The sequence below is a fragment of the Rhinopithecus roxellana genome, chromosome 15 (genome assembly GCF_007565055.1).
Source record: "Rhinopithecus roxellana isolate Shanxi Qingling chromosome 15, ASM756505v1, whole genome shotgun sequence".
NCBI classification, from domain to species: Eukaryota; Metazoa; Chordata; class Mammalia; order Primates; family Cercopithecidae; genus Rhinopithecus; species Rhinopithecus roxellana.
In genome coordinates, this window is record NC_044563.1 from 110,252,686 (window position 1) to 110,278,198 (window position 25,513).

The 25,513-nt window shown below is 54.5% G+C and overlaps 1 protein-coding gene and 1 long non-coding RNA gene across 2 annotated transcripts in view; one reads left to right on the forward strand and one right to left on the reverse strand.

Annotated features, from left to right (window-relative positions):
* The window catches only part of ABTB2 (ankyrin repeat and BTB domain containing 2), a 209,828-nt gene that overhangs the window by 181,513 nt on the left and 2,802 nt on the right, over positions 1–25,513 (forward strand). Inside the window, exons 4-16 of the mRNA XM_010358362.2 lie at positions 5,576–5,728; positions 7,739–7,904; positions 11,439–11,528; positions 12,068–12,169; positions 14,071–14,167; positions 14,604–14,739; positions 16,557–16,786; positions 18,268–18,446; positions 18,951–19,056; positions 19,294–19,396; positions 19,915–20,005; positions 24,622–24,690; positions 25,015–25,128. Of these exons, the coding sequence (XP_010356664.1) occupies positions 5,576–5,728; positions 7,739–7,904; positions 11,439–11,528; positions 12,068–12,169; positions 14,071–14,167; positions 14,604–14,739; positions 16,557–16,786; positions 18,268–18,446; positions 18,951–19,056; positions 19,294–19,396; positions 19,915–20,005; positions 24,622–24,690; positions 25,015–25,128 (1,636 nt within the window). The remainder of the gene's footprint in view (positions 1–5,575; positions 5,729–7,738; positions 7,905–11,438; positions 11,529–12,067; positions 12,170–14,070; positions 14,168–14,603; positions 14,740–16,556; positions 16,787–18,267; positions 18,447–18,950; positions 19,057–19,293; positions 19,397–19,914; positions 20,006–24,621; positions 24,691–25,014; positions 25,129–25,513) is intronic.
* LOC115893604 lies at positions 19,328–24,785 on the reverse strand. The gene is made up of 2 exons (XR_004053664.1): positions 23,551–24,785; positions 19,328–20,572 (listed from the first exon to the last, which is right to left on the reverse strand). It is a non-coding gene; the product is annotated as an uncharacterized LOC115893604 (long non-coding RNA).

Below are 25,513 nucleotides of genomic sequence, written 5' to 3' on the forward strand. Positions count from 1 at the left end.
TTTTTTTTTTGAGACGGAGTTTCACTCTGTTGCCCAGGCTGGAGTGCAGTGGCATGGTGTGATCTCGGCTCACTGCAACCTCCACCTCCCAGGTTCAAGCAGTTATCCTGCCTCAGCCTCTTGAGTAGCTGGGACTACAGATGTGTGCCACCACGCCCAGCTAATTTTTGTGTTTTTAGTAGAGATGGGGTTTTGCCAAGTTGGTCTGACTGGTCTCAAACTCCTGACCTCCAGTGATCTGCCCACCTCAGCCTTCCAAAGTGCTGGGATTACAGGCATGAGCTGCCGTGCCCGACCAATTTTTAAGAGTATATATAGGGTCCTGAGACCAGGGAAAAAATTGACAACCACTATTCTGAGGTATCAAATCCAGCTAAGGAAAAATTCAGCGGGCAGAAAGGCTGAACAAAGGGAGTTTTTCAGCCCCGACCTGGTCTCCTGGCTCTGGCCCTGCAGATACCTGCATTCGGGCATGGAACAGCCAAGCTCAGCCTATGGGAAACACAACAAGCGGGAAATGAGAACTTCTGTGGGATCTTGACGATAGTGCACACATCAGTCATTCTCACCCTTGCTCCTTCAGGCCCTTTCACCCTGGAGTTCTGACACAGCCATGCTGTTGCAGATGGGAGTTTTTAGAGGGGTTTTCCAGAATGACCAGACATGCATGTCCAGCTTGTCTCAGCCTGCCCAGCAGACTCCGTGGAATTACCAGGAAGGAAACGGTAGCCTGGAACCCACAGGCCATGGAAGGCATGTTCCTGAGAAAGTCCATGAATTACTCCTCTTTTTACCTTCCCATTGATCCCAGGCCGGGGAGGTGGGTGGGCCAAGGAGAAAGCCCTGAAGGGGTCAGTCTGGGGGCCAGCACAGCCTTGTTTGTACATGTGGACACCAGCCACCTCCCCAGAGGCAGAGGGCTAATCTAGATTTCTGTATATTGAAAGTATTGATCAGTTTTCAATTCAGGAAGCAGAAAGCATTCTAGCTATTGTAAGCAGGAGATGATTTAATACAGGGAGTTGGGGGTTCACACAATCATTGGAGGAGCTCGTGGAGCAGGGTGTAGGCTGAGCATCCAGGAATGACGAACTAGCCCATTAGGGGAGCTGCTCCCTCTGAGACAGGGCCTGGAACTGTGAGTTTGAACAACACCTCTGGAGCTGCAGTTCAGGAGTCAAGCTGGAATCAAGAAGGCATTGCAGCCAGGCATGGTGGCTCATGCCTGTAATCCCAGCATTTTGGGGGACGAGGTTGGCAGATCGCTTGAGCTTCAGAGTTCGAGACCAGCCTGGGCAACATGGTGAAACCCCATCTCTGCTAAAAATACAAAAAATTAGCCAGGCATGGTGGTGCATGTCTGTGGTCCCAGCAACTTGGGAGGCTGAGGTGGGAGGTTAAACAAAAAAAGGCTTTGCTATTGCTTTTATCATTTCACCATCACTACCACTGCCTCTGAAGCCTCAGATAGTTAGAAACTGGACTGGAATGTTCTGTAGGAAAAAAAAAAAAAAAGACCTCAGTTTTCATGACCTGGTTTGCTAGCAAAAACAGACAAAGGGAACACAAAGGTGGCCTCTGCCTCCCATTCACTTACCACATCTCATGCAGCATATCTTACTGATAAAACCTAATTTCCAGAATCCCAGCTGCAAAGGAGTCTGGGAAATGCAGTTTTTAATTTTCCAGCTCGCCAACCAAGATGGTAAAATGAGGGCTAAATGAGCCAATCCCTGGTGTATACCCACCAGGATTATCAATACTGTGTTTTCTCAAGTGCTGAGTTCTAAGGAGCATGAGGCAGGGGGATGAACCAAGATGCCACCTGATTAGACCTCATGATTTCCTGAATTCCCTCTTGGATTTCCCCTAGTGCAGCTAGGAGATGCCCTCTTAGAGATTTAGTAGCCACACGTGGTGCTTTGTCTTGGCTGTTGGCCACAATAGGGAAGAATGGCTGGCAAATCCACAGATTATCTTTTTGTTTACACTTCAGTCTCCAATGCTGATGGTTGAAATAAAGGCTTTTCCTGCAATCAGAAGGACTGATATATAGAAGCATGTCTCTAAGCTTGCCTTCTAGCCCTGTAATATAAGAATTGTGAAATATAAAAATATTTGGGGGGAATTGGGCATTTATGTTTAAGGGAACTCTTATAAACAGAGGGATAATTCATGAAGGGATTGTTGTTTCTTCCTAGACTACACAAGTTCCCCCCATAGAATCCCAGCTTCCTACTCGAATGAGTCAACACTGGGCTCTTGAAAATTATACACCATTCTTTTCTGGTCAGCAACATGACTTGGTCCTTAACTGAAAACCTGGGTACACTATAGTAAGTTACTGATGTTCGTCCATACTTTTAGTCACTTAGCAGAACTTTCTAATAATTTTTTTTTTTTCAAGACAGGGTCTCTCTCTGTCTCCTAGGCTGCAATGGAGTGGTGCGATCATAGCTTACTGTAGCCCCCAGCTCTTGGGCTCAAGCTATCTTCCTGCCTCAGCCTCCCGTAGCTGGGACTACAGACGTGTGCCACCAGGCCTGGCTTCAGTGAACATTTATTGAGGACCTGCCATGTGAGGCCCCAGACTGGGCATATTTTGGAGAATACAGAGATGAGGAAGTCATTGTTCCTGTCCTTAGAAGGAACAGTCTGGTTAGGAAGATGAGATGCATTCATGGCTATTGCTGTAAAGGAGATTTCTGAGTGATTTCAGACCAGGAAAATATTTCTTCTCTTTTTTTTTTTTTTTTGGAGGTGGGGGTGGGGACGGAGTCTCACTCTGTCCCTCTGGCTGGAGTGCAGTGGCATGATCTCGGCTCACTGTGATCTCCGCCTCATGGGTTTAAGCAATTCTTCTGCCTCAGCTTCCCGAGTAGCTGGGACTACAGGCGAGCACCACCATGCCCAGCTAATTTTTGTATTTTTAGTAGAGATGGGGTTTTACCATATTGGCCAGACTGGTCTCGAACTTCTGACCTTATGATCCGCCCACCTCAGCCTACCAAAGTGCTGGGATTACAGGCATGAGCCACTGCACCCAGCCCCCCCCTTTCTTGGTGGGGGAAGAGAATCTGGGAAGGCTTCTGAAGCAGGTGGCATTGGAATGGAGTCTTGAAGGATAAATAGGATCTAGACAAGCAGGGGTGAGAGCTGTTCACTCTCACGTGGAGATGGGAGCAGGCAGGGTGGGCTTGAGGTGCATGAGTGCTGGTGGTGTGTCCTGGTGATGGGGGTGAGCCAGGGCGGGAGATAGGGTGAGGTGAAGTTCTAGGAGGCCTTGAGGGCCAGAGATAGCGAGGCTTTACTGGCCTGTGGCCCTCCCCTTCATATGGATTGGTGCGCTCAGTGGACCAGTTAAGTGGCTCAAACCCAGGAATAGTTTTGGAAGTGACAGAACCAGAACATTAGAATACCTTCCCAAAGGAAAGACCTTCAAGATCACTTCTGATTACAGAAAATCCCTGACTTACGATGGTGCAAGTTACAATTTTTCAGCTTTACAGTGGTGTGAAAGCGATATGCATTTAGTAGAAACTACTTAGAATACCCACACAACCATTCTGTGTTTCACTGTCAGTGCAGTCAGTATTCAGTAGTTATACTGATTATAAAATAGGTTTTGGGTTATATAATCTTGCCTAACTGTAGGCTAATGGAGGTGTTCAGAGCATGTTTAAGGTAGGCTGTTCAGTGGGTAAGATGTATTCAATGCATTTTCGCTGAGGATATTTTCAACTTACAGTGGGTTTATTGGGAAGTAACCCCATCCTAAGTCAAGGAGCATTTACATTTTGTTTGCTAGTTTTTAAAATAAAAGCATTCTTTGCCCTCAAGGAGAGAAACTTTTAGAATTCTGGAGATGACCTGAGCTTTTGGAGACCTGAGATAGGGGTTCCAAGGGCAGCCCAGGATGACACCCTGGAGGCGGCTTACTTCCTAGCTGAGGAGAGGGAATGGACATCTTTTTCCTGGCGGGAGCACTTAGCGGCATGTCAAGGGGAGAGACCGCAGTGACCGCACTGGCCGGACACTCCAAGAGCCCCAAGGGAGTTGGGGTGGCTGGAGGCCTGGCCGCCTGCCCCTGGCTGCCTGCCCGCTCCCTGGCTTCGTTTGAAAGGAAGGACAAGAGTGGCATCGGGAGGGGCTGGGAACAGGCAGGAGCCGGGAGGCTGACTTCTGGGCTGTCATCAGGGAGAACAGCTTGAGTGAGGGACAGGGCTCCAGGGCTGCCTTGTTCCTGTGACAGAGCAGGGAAAGAGCTCCGTCCATTCTGGGCAGAGCAGGTGGGTGTCCCACGAAGTCATGAAGCCACAGGCTGCCATCCGGGCCCCTCCGCGGCGGGGAGGTCTGTTGGACGGCGAAGTAGTCTCCTGAGGGGGCTCCAACACGGAGCCTTGCCAGAGCTGGCAGAGGACAGAAACGCGCCCCCGCCGCACTGACTGAATCTGAGCCACTCGCCGCGGGCAGGGGCGGGCGTGGCCTGCGCCACAGTCAGGGCCCAGCACAGGCTGTGCACGTGGCGTCCCCTGGTGGCACAGAGCGGGCCTCATGCGTGGCGCCCCGGGAGTTTGCAACTCTAAGCCTGCCGCCGCCTCTCCTTGCTTTTGTGGGCTCTTAGTGATTCTCGGACCCGCTAGGACCATTCCTCTCTGTGGGACTTGAGGCCCGCTGCTCTATTTTTTTTTTTTTTTTTTTTTGAGACGGAGTCTCGCTGTGTTGCCCAGGCTGGAGTGCAGTGGCGCGATCTCAGCTCACTGCAAGCTCCACCTCGCGGGTTGACGCCATTCTCCTGCCTCAGCCTCCTAGTAGCTGGGACTACAGGCGCCCGCCACTATGCCTGGCTAATTTTTTGTATTTTTTAGTAGAGACGGGGTTTCACCGTGTTAGCCAGGATGGTCTCGATCTTCTGACCTCGTGATCCACCCAAAGTGAGCCACCGCGCCCGGCTGAGGCCACTACTCTATCCTGAGCACCAAACTGGGAGCAACTGTAGCCTGGCACAGGAAGTGGTGTCAGCCCACCTCGGCCTAGGTGCCAGGTGAGGAAGGAGTGGTCATTAATGTTGCACAACAGCGTAATATGCGTCGTCCCATTTGGCCTCACGACAGCCTGGATAAGGAGGTATCACATGCATGCTGCAGATAGAGAAACTGACTCGAGTGTGCTTGTTGGAGGGAATGGTGACCTGACGCTGCTGGTGGCAGCCCTGGGTTTGGACCTGGGTCTGTGAGACTCTTAGCTGTGCAGCTTCTCCCCTCTGCAGAGAAGAACACTTGGGGACCCTGACTGAACTCTTTGGAGGGGGCAAGGTCCCCAATTCCACACACTGGGGAACCGCCCCTTCCCTGAGCGACCTGAGGGCCTCAGTTTCTGCTAATGGCCCATGACGGAAATTCCTTCTGTGCATTGCAGGTTCAGTCGGGGTCTCTGTGAGCAGAAGGAGCAGGTCCCCTGCAAGGGGTGATCAGCCTTGGTGGCCGCCTGTGAGCATGTGTGTGCTTGAGGGGTCCCCTGCTGCCTTTCAGGGAGCACTCTCCCTAGGCCTGATCCTCTCTCTGCTGCCCCACAGGCCCTTCATGCTGCTGCCACCCCTCATGGAGTGGATGCGTGTGGCCATCACCTACGCAGAGCACCGCCGCAGCCTCACCGTGGACAGCGGCGACATCCGGCAGGCGGCCCGGCTGCTGCTGCCTGGTCTGGACTGTGAACCTCGGCAGCTCAAGTATGAACCAGGGAGGAGGGAGGGCCCTGGCATCCATGTCCTGCCCCCAGCGGCTCCCCTCTGCTGGCTTCTTCCGCAGGTGACTGGGAGCGGGTCAGAGAGCAGGGGCCGCAGCACATTTGAGCTGCTCTAAGGGTGTCCTCTGCAAAGGCCAAGGCTGAGTATGGGAACAGATCTATTATAGACCTTGGCTGCTGTCTGGAAGCGTCTCCTGCAGCTACTGGTCTGCTACACAGAGGAGACACACATTGGGAATGGGGCAGGAGAGCCCACACATCTGACTCTGGGATACTTGGGGCTGAGGGGCAGAAGTGGGCCCATTCTTTCCTCTGTTCCTGTAATTGACACCACATGGAGCCCTTCCTGGGTGTAGGTGCTGTGAGCCCTTCCTCTTTATGTGTATTATCTTAGTCCTCATGACAAGTGTAGAGAAGAGGCAATCATGCCCATCTTACAGATGAAGAAGCTGAAGGTCAGAGGGGAACAGTAACTTGCCCACAGATACTCAGCTAGCACTTTACTGTGCTCAGATTTGAACCCAGGTCCATACGGCCTCCAAGCCTGTGCTCCTGATTTCCTTCCCTAAGTGCCTCTCACAGTAGACTCATTTGCTGAGGAGCTTTTCTAGAGAAGCTTCTCTGGCCATCCTCAGCCTGTGAGAGCCTTTTATCTACTTTTTTTTTTTAATTTAAAAAAAAAATATATTTTTTTTGAGACAGAGTTTCGCTCTGTTGCCCAGGCTGGAGTGCAGTGGCGCGATCTCAGCTCACTGCAACCTCTGCCTCCCGGGTTCAAGCGATTCTCCTGCCTCAGCCTCCCAAATAGCTGGGCTTACAGGCATGCACCACCACGTCCGGGTAATTTTGTATTTTCAGTAGGGATGGAGTTTTACCATGTTGGTCAGGCTGGTCTCAAACTCCTGATCCCAGGTGATCCACCCACCTCCGCCTCCCAAAGTGCTGGGATTACAGGCGTGAGCCACCGTACCCGGCCTTATATCTTTTTTTAACCCTCTGCCCAAATCAGGTTATGGCCTCCTCTGTCTTCATGCAGAAGGCCCAAACCCCATTCTAGGACATGAACTTTCTACACTTTGGCCCAACCAAGGCTCCAGGCCAAAGCTGCCAACTGGACATCCGTGATGTGACCCCTATAACACAGGCATTATCTGTGACTTTCCTTGTAGATTGCATTGTTTGCAAATGGGAGTCTATGCCACTCTCTGCCATCTCTTTGGTACTTCTGGGCCTCACCAGGAAGCCTTAAAGAGAGAGAACACAGAGCTAAACACTAGAACCTGGCCACGGTGACCGTTTATAGGCTGAGTGCAGCCTGCTCGATGCAAACAGTATATAACCAAGTGCTATGGCACGAGTCCGGGTGGGAGCTGCTTCCTGCTCGGGGCAGCCCCATAACAGATTATTTTACATGAGTCTTTGTTTTCTGCCAGTTGAAGCAACAAGGGCTCAGAACACTTACTTATTGATCGATTGATTGATTGAGATGGAGTCTTGCTCTGTTGCCCAGGCTGGAGTGCAGTGGCACAATCTTGGCTTACTGCAACCTCCGCCTGCTGGGTTCAATTGATTCTCCTGCCTCAGCCTCCTGATTAGCTGGGATTACAGGCACATGCTACCATGCCTGGCTAATTTTTGTATTTTGAGTGGAGACGAGGTTTCACCATGTTGACCAGGCTGGTCTTAAACTCCTGACCGACGTCAAGTGATTCACCTGCCTTGGCCTCCCAAAGTGCTGGTATTACTGGTGTGAGCCACTGCACCTGGCCCCCAAGCAATTTTTTAATGTACTTGTAGAAAAGCAGAAATGTGTGCTCTTCATGTCATAGAACATGATGGGGGCAGTAATTGCTGATCTGATCATAACCCCCTGGCCCTTCTCCCCACCCATCCTCATCCTCACTCTACATGTAAGCCTCATGCATCTGTGTCACATCATTGAAAGTTGCTGTCTGCATACAGTCACATGCACCTTTGGGTCTCTTCTGGGCAGACCTGAACACTGTTTCAGTTCCTTCCGGAGGCTGGATGCCCGAGCAGCTACTGAAAAATTCAACCAGGACCTGGGTTTCCGCATGCTCAACTGTGGGAGGACGGACCTCATCAACCAAGCCATTGAGGCCTTGGGGCCAGATGGGGTTAACACCATGGATGACCAGGTACGTCCTGAGAGCTCCACTAAGATAGGTGCGAGGACCAGAGTTGGGAATTCTTAGCTCCCAGCCTTGGCGGCCCTCTCTCTTAACCCTGAGACTTGCTCAGCTCTGTGCTTCAAAGAGGCAGGCTACCTCCCTAAACCCTGCTGCCCCCTGCCTGGTCACATAGAGTGTCAGCTTGGAGACTTCTAGTACCCCTTGGAAAAACTTTGTCCTGTGGCTTCCACTTCCCTGGCTGGACAGCTGGCCACTGTTTCAGGTGGTGCAAGGCTAGGAAGGAGTTCAGGAGAGTGAGCTTCATCTCCAGCTAGGGACACGGTCGCTAACCCTGTAGTATGGCCTATTGTGGGCCGACTACTTGCCGGGGCATAGAAACCCTTGTCCTCATGGAGCTACCATTTTAGTGGGGGAGACAGATAATAAGAAACATAGATGTGTAAAATGTAGAGGATGTTAATTTAAAGTGCTGAGGACTAAAATGAAGCATGAAAATGGGTAGGAAATGTTGGAGGTGATGTAGTTTTTTTTTTTTTTTTTTTTTTTTTTTTGAGACGGAGTCTTGCTCTGCCGCCCAGGCTGGAGTGCAGTGGCCAGCTCTCAGCTCACTGCAAGCTCCGCCTCCCGGGTTCACGCCATTCTCCTGCCTCAGCCTCCCGAGTAGCTGGGACTACAGGCGCCCGCCTCGTCGCCCGGCTAGTTTTTTGTATTTTTTTAGTAGAGACGGGGTTTCGCCGTATTAGCCAGGATGGTCTCGATCTCCTGACCTCGTGATCCGCCCGTCTCGGCCTCCCAAAGTGCTGGGATTACAGGCTTGAGCCACCGCGCCCGGCCAGGTGATGTAGTTTTACAAAGGCTTTAACTTGAGTCTCGCATCTGTTTTGTTTTTTACTTTTGCTGTGAACAGCTAAAATTTATATAGCATTTACTATGTTCGAGGCATTGTTCTAAGTGCTTCACATAAATTAACTCATTTCCTCTTGACAGCAGCCCTGTGATGGTGATGTAGCACTATTATTTTCCCCATTGTATAGATGAGGAAACTGAGGGACAGAGAGGTTGCTTTACCTAAGGTCACACCACTAGTAAGGAGCAGAGCTGGGTGGAGAATCTGAGCAGCCAGACCCAGCCTCTCAACCACTATGGAATATCCTGTGTGTTTATTTGACACTGTACTGAGAGCACTTACCATGCGCAGAAGGGCAGTGTGGGGTCTGCAAGGCCACCCAGAGCGTGGGGAGTTAGATGACAGTGGCGAGTTAAGGCAGCGTTCTCAGATGAGGTGACAGCGCAGTGCAGCGTGCGATGAAACTCCGGGCAGACCGTGAGGCCAGGGTGGACTCTGACAGGTGGGACAGGCTGCCAGGGGAAGCTTCGTGCTGGAGGCGGTTGAGCTGAGCCTGGGGGAGGGCAGCATGGGGACGGAGCAGAGAGGAGTCGGGAAGGGATTCCAGGGAAAGGGACATAAGGAGCATGGGGTGGAGCAATCAGGGCGTGGACCCAGGCCGGGGGTTGGGGAAGGACCACAGGCCCAGTACTGGGCTTCCGGAGGGCAGTGGCAGGTGACAGGCTGCTGTGGGATCTCGTGGGAGCCTCTCCGTCCACACAGGCTCCAGGGCCTTGTGGGAGCTTTTGTCCCAGTGGAGTCTTCTTGAACAGCACAGTGTGGAAGCCGTGGACTTTAGCTTCAGACCGACCTAGGATTTAGTGGCTGTGTAAGAGCTGTAGCATCTTGAACAAGTTACTCTGCCTCCCCGAGGTGCTTCAGTTTCCTCCCCTCTAAGGTGGGGGATGATAGCACCTGCCACATAGGGTTAGGGGGAAGTCTGCATCCAGCCCATATTCAGCACTCAGCAAATGTTCATTCCGGTTTTATTGCCAATACGATGATTATTGTGTTGCTGTCAATATGACGACGACGCCTGAAATCTGGTTTTATTTGGCCTCTTTTTTTTTTTTTTTTTTTGAGACAGAGTCTCGCTCTGTCGCCCAGGCTGGAGCGCAGTGGCCGGATCTCAGTTCACTGCAAGCTCCGCCTCCCGGGTTTACGCCATTCTCCTGCTTCAGCCTCTCGAGTAGCTGGGACTACAGGCGCCCGCCACCTCGCCCGGCTAGTTTTTTGTATTTTTTAGTAGAGACGGGGTTTCACCGGGTTAGCCAGGATGATCTCGATCTCCTGACCTTGTGATCTGCCCGTCTCAGCCTCCCAAAGTGCTGGGATTACAGGCTTGAGCCACCGCGCCCGGCTATTTGGCCTCTTTATATGTCTGGAGTGCGTGGGGACAGGGACAAGGGAAAAAGCAGTGTCTCCTCACAGGGCCCATCATTTGGTTTAAACTCCAAATTGTGTACAGATGTGTGGAGAAAAAAGTAAGTCAAGTCTGTCCACAGGGAGATGAAACAAAGCCAGATTTTATTCTGTGGTGTTGGCTTTTGTCTAAGTGCTCAATCCTGTTTGTTCCCTAAACCTTAGTATTTATACAACGATCTGTGGGCAAACAGCCCTCTCACCCCATGATTAATCTCAGGCCATTGCTTTATCTCTGGCCACTAGGCAAGGATTTATGAGGTAAGGAGATCTTGTCTACACACAAATATCCTAATAAATAACATCACGGGGCACCAGGCAAACACTTGCTGGGATCCAGCCATGGAATAAACAGTTTGCACTGCCTTTGCTGTTGCCAGCCACAGAGGAGGATTCCCAGCCAGGGAGGCGGCCCGCCAACTGCCCACCTAACCCAGGGAGACAGTAGGACTCAGCTTGCAGGAACGCTCTGAACTGCTCAGTAGCAGAAGACACTGAAGTCAAATGCCTCCTTTACCATCTCGTGAGACGCCGCAAACTCGGGCTTCACAGCTTATGGAGGCCTGGGTCCTGCCCCGAGTTCAACCTCTCGCTAGTTGTGTGACTTTGGGCAGTTAATTCCCCTTCTCTGCTCCTCAGTTGTAAAATGGGGAGAATGGGAATATTACGATGGTGGAGGGAGATGCTGCATGCTAATCACTAGCACAGTGATCTCCACGCACAGGGCCTGGGTGAGGCTGTGTGGCATAGTAGCCGTGAGAGTGCTGTTGTGTTGTTGGTATTTTAATTAGGTAGCTCTTAATCAAGGTGAGCTCATTCTGAACTAAGCACCTTATACATATTAATCCACACTCTACAACAACCCTTTGAGGGAGATAAGATACTGCTCTGGTTCCCCATTTACAGATGAAGAAACTGAGGCACAGAGAGGGCAAATGACTTGTACCAAGTTTACAGCTCCCCATGGCAGAGGCGGCCTTGGCACCAAGCCTGGCTGCACAGCCTGTGCTGGGCCCCGCTCCAGTGTCCTGCAGTGCTCCTGGCAATGCCCCCACTCACCTTCCCCATGCCCTATGCCCAGCAGCCCAGGAAGCACAAAGCCTGGGGGAGCACAGGATGCTTGGCTGGGGTGACAGGGGGCCCGATCTGTGGTTTCTGGGGCAGAGGCCTATGGGTACATGGTGTTGTGTTCTGTTTGCAAACAGTTCAGCATGTGCATTTGATTTGCTCAGGGTATGACGCCGCTAATGTATGCCTGCGCTGCTGGGGACGAAGCAATGGTCCAGATGTTGATTGATGCCGGGGCAAACTTGGACATCCAGGTGAGGAAGCCCCACAGAGCTGCACCCAGGTCCTAGGCCAGCAAGGATCACTACGAGGTCTCCAACAAACATGCTGGGCTTGATGTTTTGGGCAATTGAGTAGATGTGCAAGACTGGAAAGACAAGATGCACAGAGGCCACCGTTAGCACAGGGAAGTCTCCTCAAGATTTGGGCTTTCTGTCTGAGAGGAAGTGGACTGAGGCAGGAGTTGAGTGGAGAGATGGGCTGTGATTCTGTTTTCATGGTATCTTCCTCCTTTTACCAGCCTAATCTCCAGCCATTCCTTCCATCCCCAAATACTTCTAGCTCTGCCTCCCTCTGAAGCATAAAGCACTCCCAATCTGCCCTCTTTTGCCCAGGGCAGACATTGCTAATTAAACACCTATCCTCTCTTTTTGAGCGTTGTCCACTTTGTGCTACAGGCAAACATTACCAATCGAATGTCGAAAGCACTTGTTAACTCCTGTTCACCATCCCTGCAGGGTACTCCCTTCACTCGGGTGCCCAGAAAACACAGATGATTTGTGGTATTTTCCAGGTTCCAAGCAACTCTCCCAGGCATCCTTCCATCCACCCTGACAGCCGGCACTGGACCTCACTGACATTTGCTGTGCTGCATGGACACATCTCTGTGGTCCAGGTGAGCTCCTGCCAGGTGAACACCATGCCCCCCAGCTTACCAGGTGAGCTGGGCCCCAAGCACGGCCCCAGCCTCAGCTGAGTGGGCAGGTGCCCTGAATGAGACATCCCAAAGGCACTGCTTAAGGCCAGCTCACCTGATCAACAGGGCAGTGGCCCACCCAAGTTGCCTCAAGGAAAGGGGTTAGTGCAAGGACATGTGTAATTTTAGGAAACAAGACCCAGGTCCAGGCAGCATTAGGGTCCTGTCGTGCCCTCCCGGCATCTCTGTCTCTCTCGTGTCGGGCACACTGGGGGCTATCCCAGCCCCACTCAGCTTTCTCGCCTCCAGCCACCTTTCTGACCCTTCCCTTTTCTCCTCTCTCGTGAATTCTACCACAGGGCCAGCTCTATATCATGGGCTCTGTGCAATTCTGTCTCCTCCCTACTTCCTTAGGATTCAGATTGGCACGGTTCATCTGTCGAGCCAAGCCACAGGTTGCCCACCTCGGCCCAGGTAGCTGTGCTGGCGTGGGGACAGGTGGTGGTTACAGAAGCAGCAGCTGTGGGCAGAGCAGCTCCCCATGCCAGCAGGGGCTCCAGCCACATGCACTTACTCCCAGGTCCTCAGATTGCTGGCATGCGCAGGGTTTCATGGCACCCCTTCCAGGGAGTTGGCATGACACCCTCGCTCCCCACTAGGTTGCAAGGCCTCTGAGGGCAGGGATTGTGTCTGGCTGATTCATGGCCCTAGCCTACAGCAAGGACTCCGGGAGTGGCCATTACCCACTGGCCACCACATCCTGCCGCCTTTGCCTTATATGGACCAGAGCAAAATCCCAACCTCAGTTCAGACTGGGTCCACGGGGCTGTGCCCTGAGCCTGCCTGAACCCATGCCTAGTTTTGCCCCAATGAACAGGCCCCCACCTCCACTGCCTTGGCACTGGTGCAGGGAGTCGGGCCATGACTGATTTCTGACTGCTGTATCTCCAGTGATGGCTGTCCCCCATGCCACACAGTCCGGAGAGGTCAGCCCGAACTCCACTCCTGGTCTCCAGGCAAAGGGCAGTTGGGCTCCCCTAGGCTGCCATGCATGCTTGGAGGAAGGTTTGGTCTTTAGGAGCCTGGGAGGGCTGGAAGATTGCTCCCTCCAGAGCAGCTGGTCAGGGAAGGTGAAACGGGAACTGAAAGTCACCAGTTGGAGTAATGCAGACCCTACCTCTGCCCCAAGGCAGAGCCAGGACCGGCTCATCTGGAACTGCCTGGTATCTGTTAACTCTGCACCATCGGTCCCCTGTCAAAGCCCGCCCTTGCCAGCATGGGGAGAGGCCCTCTGCTGTCCTAGACTGGGACTTCCTGCTCCAGCCCCACCACCTGCCATCCTGGGGTACCTGCTGTACCTCTCCGACGAGAAGCCTAAGGGAAGCAGGCCTCTCTTCCCATTCTGTGGATGAGGAAGACTGAGGCTCCGGGAATTGAAGTACCTGCCTGGGGTTACTCATTGGTCAGTGGCCAGCCCTGACACCCTGCTCCTTCTGACTCCAGCACGTGCTGCCACCCAGAGCCACAGTTTACCCCATAGATTGGGGGCAGCATTTTCTGTGCTGCTCATCCACATGCATTCTTGGAAAGGTGGCTGCAGTCAGTTCATGGGAAAGCATTTGAAAGACAGAAAAAGCTCAGAGGTCCTCACAGCTTAGGGGCTTGGTCCTGGGCCACAATAATGGAGTTGAAGATTCTAGAAACTTAGCCCTGAGGATAACCTGGAGTTCTAAAGTTCCAGTTCCTCAGCTGCTGGGGTGAACCGCATCTTGGTCACATGCCTGGAGAGAAGTAAAGGCCCTGTTCGCAAAGCACCCTGGCCCTTCCCAGGTGCTCCCTGCCATGCTGAGCAGTGCCCTCCTCCTCTGTGCCCCTGGCAGTTGCTGCTGGACGCTGGTGCCCATGTGGAGGGCTCGGCAGTGAACGGCGGTGAGGACAGCTACGCGGAGACGCCCCTGCAGCTGGCCTCTGCGGCAGGTAGGCACCTGCTACCCGGAGGCTCTGTCTACCTTTCCCTGTAGTGCCCCCCAGCCTGGCCAGGCATGTAGCTGGACGTGCAGGGGTCTCTGTAGCACACACAGACCCTGTGCGGGGGCCTTAAAACCCCTTCTCTGGGCCACTGGGGGGCTTCCCCTGGCCCTACCTATCAGTTTCTATTGGGCTCAGCATCTGGCAGGACCCAGCAGGTCAGGGAGGCCCTTCCCTCTGGAGACCCAGGGAGGGGGCACAGGGGCAGGGCACAGCCAGCCTTCTTCCTCTCCCTCCACTTCCGCCAAATGGAAATGAGTGTGGGGTTTACTGATTTATTCCAGCATTCAGAGCTGCGAGAATCCCGCTCTCCCTTCCCTTTCGCCTCGGCTGCCCTGGCGGCCACCGTCTCAGTGTCCTCCGTGCTGCTCGCTTTCTCTTTCAGGGAACTACGAGCTGGTCAGTTTGTTGCTAAGCCGAGGCGCTGACCCCCTCCTCAGCATGCTCGAGGCCCACGGCATGGGTTCCTCCCTCCATGAGGACATGAACTGCTTCAGCCACTCAGCTGCCCATGGCCACAGGTACCTGCCCAGGATTCCCACCCTGTGTGACATGAGGGCACTGAAATAAGCTCACAGGAGCCTCAGTTTCCCCAATGGGAGCAGAAGAGCTAGGCCCAGAGACCTTTCCCAAAACAGGGGGCCTGTGTGCTCATAAACCAGAAACATGGAGGAGTTTAGCACAGGGGCCGGAGATGGGGGAAGACCCACAGCTGGTTCCTGGCAGACCTGGGACTGAAGCCTGGGCCTCCTGACGCCGAGGGCAAACCGTCCCATTTCCCAGTGAGAGGCCACTCTGCAGCTGCCAGAGCCCACTCAGGACCACGCGGCTTCCCATGCCTGCTGGTGGTCCTTCCAGTGCCCAAGTGGCCTTGGGCGTCCAAACAGCACATGGCTGAGCTGTGCAGAGGCTCCTGGTGCAAAATTGCACCCTACCCCAGGTGCAGATGGTAGAGCTTGCTTTGTGGGGACCAGGCCTGCCCAGGGGTGTGGCGGGACAGCAGCAGGCTGAAGTCAGGGGCAGCATGGAGGGGCAAGAGGGAGACCAGACAAGGGGTTATTACAGGGCAGAAACAGGGCCAAAAAAGCAGGGCTGGCAGGCAGGACACTTACTTCCAGTTCCCCGACACCATTCTTGTCACCAGGCTCATGCTCTGGCTGGGGTCCCCTCCCCTAGAATGCTTTTTTCTCCAGCTGTCTCCAGCCCACCCCCACATTCACCCACCTCGGCCGCCCTCACCCTCCAGGCACCATCTTCCACATCGCCACCTCTAGGCCACTCCACCCCGCCCAGTGCCTGCATCCCCCATGGAGGCCTCTTCACCCTGTGTGGAGACTGCCTGCCTGCTCATCCGCCTGTCACTCTGAGCACAGGACCCTTGGGACAGGCACCGTGGCTAGTTCACCTTCACGTGCCAGTGCCCGGCCCAAACAAGGTGCTCTGTAAACTGCCTGAGCTAGCAAGTCCAGGAGCCCTTGGGAGGGACCTTGGGTCCTTGGAAGGGCACCTCCAGGCCATGGGCTTGGCAGGTCTGCAGGGTGGCCGTGGAGAGATCAGCCACCGGGAAACTTGCAGCCCCACCCATGCTGCATCCGTCCCAGAGCCCTAGGCCACAGGACGCGACAGAATGAGCCTAGGTCCTGGAACCAGAAGTCCGGGGTCTGTACCCCGACCTGGAGTGGACTTGAGCAAGACAGATCCATCGCCTGTGACGAGGCTTAAAGCAGCAGCAGGGGGAAGCGTCCTCTGGGGTCTAATATTCTGTGTCTTCATTCGTAAACATGAATAAATTCTACATGACATCCATCTCAGTTCATCCTTATCAACATGAAGGGACCAAACGAGTACTTACCGGGCTCTTCCTGTGTTTTAGACACTTTCACGTGCATAGTCAGCTGCTATTTAGAAAGACCTGCCGTGTTTCAGGCTCTGCATTTAAACCCTTTACATCAGCCTCACATGAGCCCCGGGAAAGTGTGATATAATGACACGCTGTAATACAGATACCAAAGCAGTCAGGGCTCAGAGAGGTAGAGTGACCTGGCTAAGTTCACACAGCCAGAATGGCAGAGCTCGCTCAGCCCCGAAGCCTATGATTCTCGGCAATACCGGGATGGTAGAAGGGTGGGTTCCCCTGTACCCTGCCCTGCCTCTCGGAGGTGTGTGGGGATCGGTGACCCTGGGACCCTGGCCTGCCTAGAGGAGGAATGCCATGAACCTCTGAGCCCTCGGATGCCCCAGAGCAGCCCATCGGGGCAGGGGGGTACTAGAGGACACCTCAGGTGGGCACTGCCTATGGGACCTCAGCCTTCGCCTTCATTCATCCCTGGGCCTGCAGGAACGTCCTGAGGAAGCTCCTGACGCAGCCACAGCAGGCTAAAGCAGACGTGCTGTCCCTGGAGGAGATCCTGGCCGAGGGTGTGGAGGAGAGCGATGCGTCGAGCCAGGGCAGCGGCAGCGAGGGGCCTGTGCGGCTGAGCCGGACCCGCACCAAGGCCCTGCAGGAGGCCATGTACTACAGCGCCGAGCATGGCTATGTGGACATCACCATGGAGCTGAGGGCACTGGGTGAGGCCTCGCAGGCGTGCACACGCATGTCCGTGCATGCATATGGACACACACGGTCACTCCCAGGTGCTCTTCAGCAGGCCTGAGAGGGCCAGGGCCCGCAGGGACAGACAAGCCCCAGGGCAGCTGAGCACAGACAGGGTAGAGGCTGGGACCCCCCTGCTACACGGCCAGGTCAGGAGGGGCCCTGGGTCTCAGACAGTGCCCAACAGTGCCATGTCTTGGGGTCACGGCCCAGCCCTCTGCCCTCGGGTCCTCCACCCTGCCTGGCTGGAGCTTCGCTGCCCTTTCCCCAGTCCCAGCCCAGGGATGTGGAGCGCTGGGCGCCTCTGCACCCCGGGACTCCATGCTGTTGAGACGGCAGTCCTGTCACTCAGCTGACCTTGCACTCCTTGGGTCTGCGCGTGTGTGGACTTTTGGTGTCCTCCAGGGAAGCTAGTTAGACAGACTTAGGTCAGGTCCTGTGTTAGCTGCACGCCACGTCCTCTCTCCAAGCCTCAATTGCCGCCTCTGTGGGTTTGGTGCTAATGATCCTTATCTAAGAATGGGGTGACATCACCTAAAGTACAAGGCACGGTGGCCACTGTGAGCACTTGGTGGATGATAGCACCGTCACTGTCATCACAGGGCCACAACCCCCCAGGGCTGGGCCAAGACAGCAGTGATCAGCCTCGAAAATGGAGATGTCACCCCCACCTGCAGTCAGTAACCCAAAGGTAGTAACAGCACCACACTGCTGTCCATGTGTCGCTGGGGAATGCCATCAGTTCTTTAATCCACAGTGAGGCTGGGGTAAGAAGCTGTCTCCCTAATTACCAGGGACATGACTAGTTTATGTCACGAACTTCCCACAGCAATTTTAAGTTATGGCCCTGCTGACACACGCTGGGGAACTGGTAAAACAGTCATTATGTGCCCGGGGATGTGCAGTGACATTCCAGTGATCTGTGTGCTGGGACAGCGCCTCGTGATAGGACCAGGTTCATTTTGAGCTTCCGTGCAGGCAAGGAGGCCTGTGTGTCCTTGAGTGCCTGGCATATTCTCTGGCCATCCAAGCCCTCCTGGCCACCCCTCCACAACTATGAGACCTCTCTAGCGAGTCATTTTTGAGCGCAATAAGCAAAAAGGCTACCATGGGTGCTGGGCCCACGCTTCAAATTCCCCAGGCTGGGCTGTCAACTTTCAGAGCTTGAGTTCCCTGCATTTGGGCCGAAGCCACCCCTCCACCTCATCTCATGAGAACCTGAAACTCCACTCTGACCTGCCAGCAAGACCTATTAGAATGAATTAAAGCTTTCATTCCATGGCCATCCTGAGAGGGCCACTCCGCGCACAGGAAGGGGGCAGGCGGGAGGGGGTGGGCAGGGTGCTCTGCAGACACCTGGGGCATCCTGGGAGAGTCTGCCCAGAAAAGGCTGTGGTCTGTGCCGGGAGCGCTTAGCTGTGGTGCGTGACTGCCTGCCCTTCCCTGCCTGGGCCAGGGGTCCCCTGGAAGCTGCACATCTGGATTGAGTCTCTGAGGACCTCCTTCTCGCAGTCACGGTACTCGGTGGTGCAGAGCCTCCTGCGGGACTTCAGCTCCATCAAAGAGGAGGAGTACAACGAGGAGCTGGTGACCGAGGGCTTGCAGCTCATGTTTGACATCCTCAAGACCAGCAAAGTGAGTGTGGCCAGTGGCCGGTTCCCAAGCCCACGGCCCAGACTCAGACCATGGGACACACAGATGGACACATAGGCAGACGTGTGGAAAGACACAGGGACCCCCCACCCACCCAACACACACACGCCCACACGCCTGTCCCCAGCACCCAGGGACCCCCCCGACCCAACACACACACACACGCTCACCCCCAGCACCCAGGGACTCCCCCACCCCAACACACACACACACACACACACACAGCACCCAGACTTAGACCTGCACTGCCTGGCTGTAGAGGGCAGAGGCCATGGATGTGTCTGGGCTGGAACCTGGCCAAAAAAGCCATTTGGGGAATCACTGATGAAGGAACAGGCATCTCTTGCCAAGCCACATCTAGCAGGAACAAAAGACAGCGGCTGCACTAATCCTGGCCTGGACTTTTGAAATTAGCCTAATGTATCTACATCTGTGAACAGCCAGCCACAGCAGGCAGCTCACAGGCCCTCTCTCCCCTCCCCACAGAACGACTCCGTCATCCAGCAACTGGCTGCCATCTTCACCCACTGCTATGGCAGCAGCCCCATCCCCAGCATCCCAGAGGTCCGGAAGACCCTGCCGGCCAGGCTAGGTGAACGCCCGCCCCCCGCGCCCTGCATTGCCACACGCCCTCCCCCTCTTCCTTTTCCTGCACCCTCCCCACTTTGTCGTCTTTCCATTTCCAAGTGACAAGGTTCCAGCCTCAGTTTCTCTGTTCCTCACCCCTATGTCCCACCCCCAACCCCAGACACGCACCTTACAGCACACACAAGCAACCCCCAGCAGGGGACTCCTTGGTCATATCCCTCTGTCTCCCCGCTTTCCACAGATCCACACTTTTTGAACAATAAGGAGATGTCGGATGTGACCTTCCTAGTGGAAGGAAAACTGTTTTATGCACATAAAGTCCTGCTGGTGACAGCTTCTAACAGGTAGGCAGCCTCAGATAACAAACTCCCAGCCCAGTGGCACAGAAGCACCTTGTTTCAGATTCGAGGTGACGAAGAGTGACTCGCTAGGGCTGTACCCTACAGCCTGTGCCCCTCAGACTGCGGTCACGTGGCAGCAGAGCCCCACTCACCCCACAGCGGGACAAGGCAGGGTGGACCCGGGGCAGCAGGAAAGAGGGGCTCTGAGGTGGTGTTCTTTCTGGCCGAGTTACTGCTTTGTTGATTATTAGCAAACATATTCTGGAATGAAGAGTCAGCATTCTGGCCACAGGAGTCAGGTCGCTTGTATGGTGGGTGGTGGGGACAGAATCGGGCTCAGCCCAGATGTCTTCCTAAGACGGTGTAAAATGGTACTTGCTGAAAATTATTTTAGGAGTACAGCAGTCATTTTTAAAATGCTCCGTCTCCTGGTAGCCAGTCAGGTGACAGACGGTGCCATCGCCACACAGTGGTGGAGGAAAAGGTTCAAAATCTGCCTTGCTTTGTCTCCTTTACTCCAGGTTCAAGACACTAATGACCAATAAATCAGAACAGGATGGGGACAGCAGCAAGACCATTGAGATCAGCGACATGAAGTACCATATTTTTCAGGTGTGTGGGTCTTGGTGCCGCCCTCTTCTCAGAGGGATGACCCTCCCCCAGGAGCTCACCTTTGTGGGCAGCTGTGCGTAGGCTGACATTGTCCACTCTATTCCCAGGGCCTTCTGTATTTTGTTGAATCAATAGAGCATCCAGGTCTTTCCCTGTGCAGAGGTAGCCATCCCGTTGTGGGGCTGCAGCTTCAGAGCCTGTTGCATGGGTACTGAGCTCTAACCGCTAGACAGGTGGTCTGGGCAGCCTGCAGACAGACGTGCAAGGACAGATAGAGGCCACACAGCTGGGGAGTGAGTCCTTGTTATCAGGGTGGGCTCCCAGCCAATGGGCATTACCGAGATCTTGTTGGAAATGCAGAGCCCCAGGCCCCGCCTCAGCCCTCCTGCATCTTCACAAGATCCCCAGGTGGCCATGTGCTCAGTAGAGTTTGAGCAGTGCTGGTGGAGGCTGTGGAGGCTATCGCTTCTCCCAAGCATCGAACCCCAGTCACACTGGTCAAGCATGTGGCTTTGAGGCGCACATCCTGATTGCAGAAGATCGAGGTCAGGTCTTTCAGGCTCTAAGCTTTGTAAAACATACAAGATTACGTACTAGAAACTCCGTCAGGGCAGACAAGGTCCAGAGGAAGAGACCTGGCTGGGATCTCAGCTGAACCCCACTGAGAGGAGCTTTCTAGAAAGTAGCAACTGCAGGTCTCCAGGCTGTGTGGTGGGCTCAGGGCTGGAAGAGCTCACCCTTACAGGCTGGGATTGATGCCAGGAGGCAGCTGGCGGGTGGGTCTAGGGCCTTGCCCTGCACAGGAGTGGTTTGTGATATAATAGGAGAGATTGCAAACCCCAAAGAGTCTCACAGAAGCACATGGGGCCACTTCTAAAATGGCTTTTTTTTTATTTTTATTTTTTGACAGTCTCACTCTGTCACCTAGGCTGAAGTGCAGTGGCACAATCTCAGCTCAATGCAATCTCTGCTGCCCAGGTTCAAGTGATTCTCTTGCCTCATGAGTAGCTGGGATTTACAGGCACCTGCCACCGCGCCTGGCTAATTTTTGTATTTTTAGTAGAGACAGGGTTTCCCCATCTTGGTCAGGCTGGTCTCGAACTCCTGACCTTGTGATCCAACCACATCAGCCTCCCAAAGTGCTGGGATTACAGGCGTGGGCCACCACACCTGGCCTAAAATGGCTTTTTCTTTCTCATGCCCTCTCTAGTCACTTATCCCCATGCTTATGTAGCATTTAGACATTTTGGGGTGAATACCACAGCAAACAGGACAGAGACACTGCCCTCAAGGTTTTAAGCAGTAGGATGAGCTCACCATCACTAACACTTAGGCAGGCAGGGTTCTAAGTGCTTTGATTGATTTCCATTGAAGCCTCCACAGCACAGTTCCAGGGAGGTAGGTGTGTTATTATCGCCTCTTGATAGAGGAGTCGGAGGCATGGAGAAGTTGAGTAACTTGCTCAAGGTCACATAGCTGGGAAGTGATCGAGCCAGAATTCAAACCCAGGATGTGCAAAATGGCCAAGTCTGCATTTGCAGCAGTAAGAAGGGATGGAAAAGGGGCACGGCCGCCTCCAGAGGACCCGTTAGGGGCTGCTGAGGAATCCAACCGAGTGACAGTGGTGACCTGGATTGGCAGTGGCTGGGGGAATGGAGGGAAATGGACCAGGGAAGAGCGGATGGGACTTGGAACTTGGTAACTGACAGATGTGGGAGGAGGGGAGGCCCAGGATTCTGGCATAGGCCACAGAGTGGTGGCGTCTCCCCTTCCCTCTTTTCCCACCCCTTAATCCAACTCACTGGAGAATGGGCAGCTTTAGGAACATGTCCAGGTGAGTGGAGCGGGAGGTGGAGTCACGCTCAGATCAGGCAGGAGGCAGGTCCTAGAGGGGCTGCAGGAATCGCTGGAGACTGGGGAGCACACATGTGGCCACGGTGACGACTGCCTGTAAGGGGATGTGTGCAGGCTTGGTCGCCTGTGCTCACCCACCAGGCTAAGGGAGGGCATCTGTCACAGAACAGGCTCAGCAGCCCCTTGGCACCTCCCGGGGTTGCTGGGAGGGCAAATAGGGGACAGGCTTCAGCTCCAGAGCACACATGTGCCTTCCCCTGGGCCTCTTGCCAAGTTCTGGCCAACTCTTCTAACCAGGCCCAGGGCACTTGCCCCATGGATCCCAAGTACAGAACTTCGCCATATCCGGGGCATCATTTCAGATGGGGCTTCCAGACCTCAGCTCCGGCTTTCCGGGCTTCCCTGGAGGGGTCAGCCTGGAGCTATTAATCTGGGGTCAGGGTTCCCTAACAAAGCCTGAAAGTTTCCAGCAGCCCCCAGCTATCTCATTAGCTCTCATGTTGGCGGGGTGGGGTGGGGTGAGGGTGGGTGGATCATTATTTTGTTTTCTGGAGGAGGAAACAGAGGCCCAAGGACTTCTAGGCAGTACCGTCGGATAGAGTGTGAGGCATACATTGTCATTTAAAATGTACTATTAGTCACATAAAAAAGAGCAGGTGAAATTGACTATAATATTTTTGAACTTACAGTATAGCCAAAATATTATTTCAACATGTAATCAATGTAAAAGTTACTGATAGCCGAGCACGGTGGCTCACGCCTGTAATCCCAGCACTTTGGGAGGCTGAGGTGGGCGGACCACCTGAGGTCGGGAGTTTGAGACCAGCCTGACCAACATGGAGAAACTCTGTCTCTACTAAAAATATAAAATGAATCCCAGCTACTCAGGAGGCTGAGGCAGGAAGATCACTCGAACCCTGGAGGCAGAGGTTGCCGTGAGCCGAGATCGTGCCATTACACTCCAGCCTGGGCAACAAGAGCGAAACTCCATCTCAAAACAAAACAAGTCACTGAGCATATAGCCCAGAGGGCCCCAACCCTGCCCTTCCAACATAGTTTCTGCAGTCTCAGCTTCCAGGTGGCCCACTTAGGACAGAAGGAAACCCTGCTGCCCTTCTACAGCTGGTCCTGTCTGGGGCCTTTCCTCAAGCAGCCTGTCTAGCCCTGCAGGCTGCCTGGCTCCAGGAGGCACATGACCTGTATCCTGCTAGGGACTGCCAGGCTGTGCAAAATTCACCCACGTCTGCCTGCTGGCTGCCCAGCTCCCACAGCAAGGCTCCAGGTGAGCCATTCTGATCTGACTTCTGTGGCCTCATATGTATTCAAGTGGCCTCAGGGAGATCCATGTGCCACGGATCCCAAGACTGGGCCTTGCCAAAACCGAATCCTAAAATGCAGCAGGAGGTGGCCTTCCAGGCCAGGAAGGGAGCTGCAGCTTAAGGCGGCTGGTAGGCCTGGCCCCAGGGGCTGCCCCGAGGCCATCCCTTAACAAAGAATCCCAAAAGGAAGATCTGACCTGCCTGCCTGGTCCCCCAACTCCAACCCTGTATGAGGGGCATTCCAGGCACTGCTCCTGCTGGTGCCACACCTTGCTGAGCACCCATTCAGTGCCCTGCATGGGGAGGGCAGAGGGACCCAGGCATGGCTTGCCCAAGGCACACACTGTCTGGAGGGAGCAGACGGATACTTACTATGCAATCATGAGCTCGCCATCCAGGCTCCAGCAGGGGCTGAAGGAGGCCGTGGGAGCTTCCCAGACCTCTAGCGGTGGGGAGAGGCTGACATCTCCAGGGTGGGCCTTGGCCAACATCTCCTGATGCCTGAACGAGGCTGGCAGGCCCGTCTCCTGACTTCTCTCCCTGCAGCTGGGCCTTCTCCTAGACCCGCTGGTGCCTCTGTAGCCTCACGGCCGGTCTTGACAGAGCCCGACTGTGCCGGCTGGAGCCGTGTTTACTTACACACTTGCCAGCTCCTTGCTGGGGCCGTTTCTTCAGCCAGCCAGAAAGAATTGTTTTTCTTTTTCCAACTGAGAACCTCACTAGGCTCCAGCGTGATGGCCGAGTTTGTAACTGAAACCTCAGCAGAACTAAATAGTTCCCAGTCCTGGACCACCTCATCTGGGAGCCCAAGGCGGGGCTCAACCTGTCGAGGGGAGCTCTGGGCCTCTGGGCCTGGGCTCCGCGCTTTCTTTTTGAGGGAGCACACCTGAGACAGAGTCCGGATGGACTCTCACCTCCACATTGGATCCTTGTACAGACAGGGGAAGGCAGGAGACAGCGTCCTCCAACATCCCTTCAGAGACCCCCCCATTGCTACTCCGTGTGTAGAATTTAGATCACACCAGCAGTGAGTCACGTGGGGCCAGGCATGACGCGAGTCCTGCTGCAGGCATCAGGGGAGCTGAGGGACTTGTGCCAAGTCATCTTCCTTCCCTAGGCCTCGGTTTCCCCAACTGCGAATAGGAACTTCCCTCCTGGACTCACGGTGTTCTTATGAGGATTGTAGGGAAACATTCCACGGAGGGAGCTTGTCATCCGGGCAGGGACTCAGGAGACAGGGTCTTGGAGTTGGCTTCTAGAGGTGGCGTTCCCGGGAAAACACAAGTCTCAGCCTGAGCAGGAGAGGAAGGGAGAGACAGAGCTGGGGACCTGCAGAGGGACAGGCCCCTGGAGGTGGCAGCTGGAGCAGTACCCTGTGGGGCTGGCAAGGACTTTCATGCCTCAGGTCCACGTGGCATTCACGCAGGCCTCTTCCCACCACAGATGATGATGCAGTATCTGTACTATGGAGGAACAGAATCCATGGAGATCCCCACCGCTGACATCCTGGAGGTGAGACTCGGGAGAGGAGGAGGGGGCCTGTGCCAGGGTCCCCGGCTGCTCGGTCTCCCATTTACCCCCTTCACAGAGGTAAGGTGGCTCTTCCTTTTCATCTGACTGCAAGAGCGATTCCCAGAAACCGGAACTGTGCACACCGCTGAGCCCAGCCTCAGTGCATGCCCCAGCGGGGATGGTTAGGTCCAGGCGCATCAGAAGGTAGTTGGGCCTGAGGGCGGAGGCAGCAGGGCACATGGCACTCAGGAGCTTTCTGTTCCATGCTGCCTGGGCTACTGGTCTGGCCATGGGCCCCCAAGACCTGCTCTGCCTCCCTACCAGCTGCTGTCAGCTGCCAGCCTGTTCCAGCTGGATGCCCTGCAGAGGCACTGCGAGATCCTATGCTCCCAGACTCTCAGCGTGGAGAGCGCCGTGAACACATACAAATACGCCAAGGTGAGGGCCAAGGATGCCTGCTGGCCACCTCCCACCACATGCTCTGCTCCACGGGGGCCTTGGCCGTGTGGCCGCACTGGGGATGAGCTATAGTGGAGATGCAGGTGGCCAGGCTGCTCGAGGGCAGAGTAGAGGCTGAGGGAGGGTAGGCAACCCTCTGTAGCCTGGGGTCACTGCTGCCCACTGGCCACATGGTAGCTTGGGAGGTGAGCTTTTGAGCCAGGTGCATCTTGGTTCACATTCCAGCTCTGCCACCTGGGCAAGTTGCTGAGCCTCTGAGTCAAATCAAAGCCATAGGTATTTACTTTTCTCCCCTACCTGTGCCTCCCCAGCTGCCCCATCTCAACAAGCGACATGGTCACTGCTCAGTTGCTCAGACTCAAAA